An 8,045-nucleotide genomic window follows, 5' to 3' on the forward strand; every position below is an offset into this window, starting at 1 on the left:
GTGTGTGAAAACCAGACGAAAACCAGGGGTAAAACGGTCTTTTGGACTCATTTCTTTCTATTTTTCTATTATGAAGGCATTGTGGTAATTTATTTTTTTCTTAAAAAAAAAAAATTGGTTGAGGATAAGAGAAGCAACGTGGCTTCTTTGCTTCTCATTCCTTATCTTCTTCTTCTTTGTTTTCATTCCTTCTTCTTCATTCGGCCGAAACCCATTTCCTTGAAAAAAAAATTCATCATCGAGCTTTTTCGGCCAATCTACGCTCCTATCCTCTTCCTTTCATTCTCCTGAGCTTGGTAAGGCTTCGATCCAAGGTTTTTCCTTCATATTTTCCTTGTATTTCATCATTTTTGAAATTTTTGAAAACCTAGAAATAAACCTTTGTTTGAGTTGTTTTTGGGCTCAAATTGAAGCCAGTGTCATTGTTATTCATTTGCGTGTATGTTTAAATACTGTTTAGGAAAATATTGTAGCATTACTGTAGAAAATCCGGAGTTACTGTAGCACGGAAAAACCTTGGCTTTTTTTTTTCTTTGTATTTGTTTGGTCCAAATCGAAGCCCTTCTTTCTTGGAATCTATTGGAACTAGTTTTACTTTGATTTGAGGTCGTTTGGATCCAAAATGATGTCGTTTTCCCCAAAACCACAAGAGTTATATGTTCGACATGTAATCTTGCATTCGCATGCATTTTAGTTTCCATTCTTGTATTCATTGGTTCTTGGATTCCTTGTTTAACTCTAGGTGGTGTAGCTTCCTCCAGAGGAAGGAAATTGTCTACCTGTGAGCACGTCTCAAGGCGAGACGACTGGTTTAGTGAGTGGTTTAATTTGTAATTGCATAGATTTAATAAGAGTATTAGAGTATTTCTTTACATGTTTTATAACGTAAATTTAAAGATGGATCAGATTTCATTCGATATATATGTATATATATAAATATTTTGAGCAATGAGTTATTTGGCAAAAAAATATTCTAGTATACTTATAGATATTTATCTTGGAAGAAGCATGTTTACTTGTATATGTATGTACATGCAATTGAAATATGGTTTGATGTGCATTTCTGTATTCAAGTATCGTATGTTGGATTTCTTGAGCTGGAATCGGAAAGAATTGCATTGTGGCTTTTGGATTTTGATGGTGATAGTGGACTTTAGTCCTACACTGCAGTGTGGGGTTCCACGATCCGGCCTAATGGGAGGCGGCGTGGTCAACCTTGAGTTTACCTTGGTCAAGAGGTGCACGGAGCCATTGACAAGGGGTCTTTTTATGTGAGAAACCTGGGGTCACCACACGGGAATCTCAATGGCCAACATCAAGGTTATGAATACCTTGATGGCTCTCAACCTAGTCGCGACGGTGACTAAGTCAGGGAGTGTTTTTAGGCTAGTAATTTGAGATTGGTTTTACTGTTCAGTTGTGCAGAACATGTTATTTTGGATTATGATGAGGGGGCGAAGCCCAACTGTTACTCTCAGGAGTTCAATGTCCCACAATAATTTATATTTCCTGATAAACTGTTATTTACCTGTACTATTTACCAATTATGCTGTTAACTGTTAATCTGTTGAATACCTGGATCTACTTTTATATGTTATTATTATTGTGGTATTTACTATTTGGAATGCTTTACTTCATGATTATATCTATGCTTTCACCACTCACTGGATAACATCTATTATTCAGTACTCTCCGTTCTTTTTCCTCAGGTTGTGACGTTAGATTGGGTTTTGCTAGGCAGGAAGTAGATTGAGCGACCTTTTCTTCTTGTCTAGGTTAGTTTGCAGTGTGCATGTAAACTTTATGGATACACTGGACTTGGCTTTTGTGTACTGTTCTTATATTTGTACTTTCTAATGGTATTTGGAACCTCGACTGGTTCTGTAGTGGAGGTTGTCTCCCTCTTCAGTAAGTTGTGATAGCGTGTTTGTTTTGAGGCTTACGATGACTAGGAGGTAGGATGATGTAAGGTCCACTCATTGTTGTCGGGTCGATTGCCATGTGCCTGGATAGGGTCAGGGCGTGACAGATGCCCACACTCCTCAATCCTCACCCAATGGTCTTCTTGTTTGGTGGCTCATCCTAAATCTTTAAGTAGGATCTCTTATATAGACACACTGACGCCTAAATAAACCTTCCTCTTTTAGAAATCTCCGGCCTTTCTAACTTGGACACCTTCCAAAGTTAGATATTGCAACACCCAGTTACAACATGGCCCACCTTACTGAACATGACTGAGTTTTAGTCAGTTGCACCTGAATTTGTGACCTTCAACCTTTCCGGTTCCTTCAGTCCACCTCGTGGCAGTTGACTCGACCCGAGCTCCTCCTGGCTGCAGGTGCTTCCTTCCTCACATCACTTTAGCAAGTCAACTCTCGCGAGAAATGCGCCCACCAAGGCACACGCAACCATCTCATCAAAGATGGTTACCAAAGATCTCTCGATCTTCTTTCCAAACTTGGCCCAAGTTTGGTCTTCCCAAATGATCTTCGTTTGACTCATGGAAATATTGCTACTAAACTTGATCTCATCTTCATGCAAGCTTAGCCTTCAATATCTTCAAGCATGATCTTTTAATCATCCATGCTTGGATCTTCAAATCTCTAATCATATCTCATGTAATCTTCAAACAATCTCCATACATGATTAGTCTCCATAAATAGTTCTGCCCATAATTAGCTCTTGGATCTTTCTTCAAATTGTTTTGCTAAATATGGTCTTGATAATCTCATTGGATTGTCCTTGCCTAACTTAGTTTGTGTCTTCAAATAGGTCTACACCAAACTAAGTTTCATACAATCTTCATGATCTTGAATTCTTACCAATGATAGAATATTCCTCTCCCTCTTTAAAATAGGTCTTTCTAAAAAGAAACTCTATCAAAGATATGATTTATCATCCCGGATCTTACCAATGATAGATAACCATATTTTTAATAAAACTTACCCTTCTTGAAGAGATCCTTTTAACTTGATGCACTTTGCAAAAATAGTTGATCATTACATGACTCTATTGAGAGGAATATCTTCTAAACATAATCTTCATCTTGATCTCCTAACCCTGGTATCTTCACATGTCATGACATCAACATTTTGACACATCATCATCCTAGTCATTACTTCTTTTGCTGAGTCATCATTGCCACGTTACCTTCCTCTTGCCATGTCATTACTCGGCTTGTCATATAATACCAATCCATGTCAGCAGACTTAATAATATATATATATATTGGTTTGTTTGTTTGTATATATTAATATACACAATTGATTTTTGTTTTGGCATTTGTCAAGGGTTTTCTTTAAAGTGACATACAATAGATATAGTATATATATCTCTAGTACCTTTAATGTATGCTATATATATATATATAAAGAATTAATGTTTGATTTTTTGGGTTTCTTCAAGGTTTTCATTTTGGGTTGTTGTTATTAACAAGTAATATTATATGTTTAATAACTTATTATTATTATTATTATTATTATTATTATTATTAAATTTTAAAGTTTTCTTGGATTTTTAAAAAATGATATATTATATGTATATAATAATATATGTACAAGATATATGTTATATGTATATAATAATATATGCACTGTTGGTTGTACTGTTGACGTAAATATATGATTTGTAGACATTGGATTTGAATCCAATGGCTAAAAGACGAACATCCGTAGAATTGAGTTCTACGGACGTTTGTAGAAGATGTGTGTTTTTTTATTAAAAATGTCTACTATGAGTTTGAGTGATTGGTTTTTGTATCCAAAATGTTAAACAGGTATAGGAAAAAATGGCACTGGTTTTGCCAAGGTTTATAGTCATCAACTTCAATGACAACGACGAGAAGGACAACAAGAGACATTACATGGGCTACATCAATGAAAAAGGGAAAGACTACAATGGGTACCTTGCGTTCACTGAAACTCAGGCTGTGAGTGCATATGCCAAATTTAAAGTGGAGACTGCTAATAGAAATGGTTTGGTGCACATAAGAAGCTCTCAAAACAACAAATACTGGTTACAAACCAAAGAGAATAACAACAGAGGAGATTTCGCCCGGATTACTGCAACTGCCGAAAACCTAGAGAACGACCAATGCAAGGTGTCTTGTACGTTGTTCAAGTTTATCATTGAAGATGCTGCAACAAATATGTACCGAATAGTACATATCCAGTCAGGATGCTATTTATCATCAAAGTGGCGGGCATCAAACTTTCCTTGTTTTGTGGGAGCAAATGATAAAACTTGTCAAGGAACATTTATGATGTCAAATATGATATGGAGAATTCAAGGGGCAGATTCTAACGAGAATAGCAACAATAACAAGCATACCTTGTTTCACCCCATTAAAGTTGACTATCAAACTATAGGTCTTCTCAACTTGGGTAACAATCATTTCTACAAGTGCCTAACAATCGAGGGAAAGAAAAGCTGCCTTAATGCAGCAACCCCCACTGTCACCAAAGAAGCCAAGCTAAAGGTGGAAGAGCATGTTTTGATATGGAACATTTATGATGTCAAATATGATATGGAGAATTCAAGGGTTTATGGTGAAACAGTCCTTGTCGTGGCTAAGAATTCTGCCATCAACAATACCCAGCAAACCTCAAATTTAGACGTGAAGCTCTCTTACACAAATACCAGGACTAGTAATTGGAAAACTATGCTTTACCTGAAGTTAGGAATGAAAGCCACCATGGACTTTAGTATTCCACTCATTTTCTATGGAAAGATTGAAATTTTTGGTGAAGTTCAATCAGGAGTTGAGTGGGGAGAGATCACAACGACGACCACTGTACTGAAGGTTGTGCACAAAGTTGTTGTCGCACCAATGAGTAAGATGACGGTATCTCTAATTGCAACAAATGGTAAATGTGATTCTCCCTTCACATTCATGCAAAAGGACACACTTTACAATGGGAACATTATCACCACTGAAGTGCAATGCGGCACTTACACCGGTTCTAATTTCTATAGCATCAAATTTGAAACCAAGCAAGACAAGATCTAAATTCAGTGCACTGTGTGTTGTGTACGCATCCAATAAGCCTTTATGGAAGATATGTTTCTTATATATTACTAATCTAAAATAAAACATACGTGGTATGCACCTAACCTAGCTCTTGTCATCGTACGTATTATGATTTTAGTATAAATAAACTATTTTTCCTTGGTTATTTTTTTTTCTTTTTTTTCTAATATTTATATACACACATATATGCATACAAAATTCGTCATCTACGGAGGTGTGAATGAACGAAAGTGGGAGGAGGCCGGATACTGACGGACCCTTTCTTGCTGGTGTTGGGTGTGTGAAAATATGAATATATGAATATGTTAGTATGGAAGTGCAAAATAAAATATCGTAATCAAGTCCATAATACCATAAGTGCACAGGTCGTCGAGTAATACCTCGTGGATGAGCACGAGGGTCGTATTTCCCTACGAACGATGAGAGGCTCTTATTACTTCCTTTTCACTTAAGCAATAGCTAAACGTTTAAGTTTTCTCTCTAGTATAATCATACAAATTATGGATACAATACAATTGGAGATGTCGTTAAGCACACTTGGAAGGAGTGGGAATATGTATGAAGGTTATCTTGATTACTAATTATGATAGGCGTTAAGTATTAATTATGTTCTAGGATCGAACAGGGAGAATTCAAAGGCCTACTAGCCCCAATAAGCCATGGCGACTAGGTCTAAATCACGAGGACCTTAAGATAAAATTCCTCCACCCCGTCACTCGGATGGAATTTAATCCTCCTCAGCCTTCTATGTTTGCCTTAAGTATGGGAACCCTACGAGAAGAAATCAATTAAACCTTAAATCTAGGGGTCAATCAAACCGTAATCCGAAAACCTAGCTATGCCTATCCTCTTAGAACATATATAGATCTATCATAACATGGGTGCCATCAATGAGGGGGCATATCTTCCTTATCCACATCAATAAAGATAAACAATTAAAGCATGCAATGATTAAGAAAACTAGAACGATATATATTGATCAATCAAGATTAATAAATAATAAGCGAGGGACCTAGATATACAATTCCCCTCGAATTAGGTTTTCATGGATCAAAAAAAGTAAAACATCAAAGTGCAAAGAGAGCCACAAGACCAAATAATAAATAAACGTTCAATGTGTTCCTAGACTAACTCCCTCCAATGATCATTGTTCTTCTCTTGAGAAACTCGTCGGAATCTGCTGAAATATCAATGAAAAATCGCCTTCAATGTTCTTGCTCTTTAGAAATCTGGCTGCCCTAACTATTTGGCAAAAGTATCTTCCCGAATTTAGAGAAAATTTCGGTATTTATAGTAATCAGCTCCACCACGGCCTCACCACAGGCGTTGTGATGCCCGTTGTGAGTAAGTTGTTACTTAGGCTCCAAGTCACGTCCTAGCACGATCTTTGGGTGTTATGTGTTTTGACAACGGCCGTTATGGGCTTTACAACACCCGGTATAAGGCCGTCATGGCTTCTATGTTGCTACTAGTGAGCTTATACTACCACGAATCGATCCCGACAGTGGTAAGTGTAGGAAACAGGCGTTGTGAGTTCCTATAACACCCGTTGTGAGTCATGGTACATCCTTGATTCAGCAACTTGCTTCATTTTGCTTCAAAATGTCATTGAATTGACATTTTATCTTCTTAAAATAGAAATAAAGGTCGTTGTGAACAAAAAAAAATGAAATTTCATCCTAATGAGATGCTACTTAACTACAATTTCATGCTAGATACAGTGTAAATGATATAGAAAATATGATCAATTTAGTTGTTATCAAATATCTCCACATTTAAGCGTTTGCTTGTCCTCAAGCAAATAAAATCAATAAAAATAGAATACATGATAAGTGCTTGATCTCAGGCAACTAAGTATGGAGTCTCAACAGTATGGGGGAACAATCAAATGGCAGGTAACATGATTATTCCTCTATAAAGAGTAGTCTACTCTATGACAAAAAGTACTTTTCCAAGTGTCAGTCTCCTGGTCCACTATCTTATAGTCTAGATCATTTAAAGAAACTTTTGGGGGTTTTATTCAGTGTCACTCTTACATTTTTCATAATTTTTATACATGATTACCCTTTCTCTTTTTTTTTTCTTTTCTCTTTTTTTTTCTCTCACAGTCTGTAGCTTTCACACTTTCTAGGACACAACCCTCTCCCCCACTAGGGCATACACTTTGTATCTAACTTGTTGGGAGCGACTACACACTACAAAGGAGGTAGATCTTTATGCTATGCATATGACCTAACTTAGAGCAATAAAGTAAGTACTGATCATACCCCCATTATAAAACATCACTCATTAGACAAACATAAGGTGCATGGTGAAGTCAAGAGAGACACAAGGTATTGTAAAGACTCGAAGAGAAGTCAGGCTCTCGAGAGGGAACGGAAGAATTGCTAGTCTAGCATATCATGTCCCTAAACCAAAGAAACTCCAACAAGTAAGTGCAATCCCTTCAAAGATTAACACTCGCATGTGCATTAGATACAAGTACTCCCTAAAAAAAGAAAAAATTTACCAGGTAGATAATATAGTAATATAGTATAGTATAGTACAAAATTCTCAATAATCATGCAAAGAAAAGCAAACATATACTCCCTCCCCACACTTAAAGATGTATATTGTCCCCAATATAAGCATGTATGCACAACTGTAATGATATATAATGAAAAAAAAATTAAAAGATTATATGGTCACTAGTACTCCCCTGATTTCTTTGTTTAGCCGACCATGGTGTTGAAGTTGCCCTTGTCTAAGAAACAAATTGTTCAGGTCAGAATAACACCCGATCACCTCAAACCTTGATGAGATACAATTGGAATAGTTAAATACACAGTAAACAAAAACTATATAATGCTGTAAAATAGAATCCACTAATAACAAAAGGTACAAAAGAAGTAGTGTAAGTGTCCCTTGTCGTAATAAAATGTACAATGTATTGAAATATAAAAGTACAAAAGTGGTATAATAAAATCAAAATGGTGGGAGTCGATAGGGGAAGTCGAGCGCGGTATATGATCGATGA

General features: G+C 36.4%; 1 protein-coding gene across 1 annotated transcript; it reads left to right on the forward strand.

The window, feature by feature from the left end:
* The first annotated feature begins 3,787 nt into the window (after nt 1-3,787).
* Nucleotides 3,788-5,008, forward strand: LOC120270369 (natterin-3-like). Its single transcript, XM_039277367.1, has one exon. The coding sequence runs from the start codon at nt 3,788-3,790 to the stop codon at nt 5,006-5,008; it is 1,221 nt and encodes a 406-aa protein (XP_039133301.1).
* The last annotated feature ends 3,037 nt before the right edge of the window (nt 5,009-8,045 follow it).

This window comes from Dioscorea cayenensis, chromosome 10 (genome assembly GCF_009730915.1).
Source record: "Dioscorea cayenensis subsp. rotundata cultivar TDr96_F1 chromosome 10, TDr96_F1_v2_PseudoChromosome.rev07_lg8_w22 25.fasta, whole genome shotgun sequence".
In the NCBI taxonomy this organism is placed as follows: Eukaryota; Viridiplantae; Streptophyta; class Magnoliopsida; order Dioscoreales; family Dioscoreaceae; genus Dioscorea; species Dioscorea cayenensis.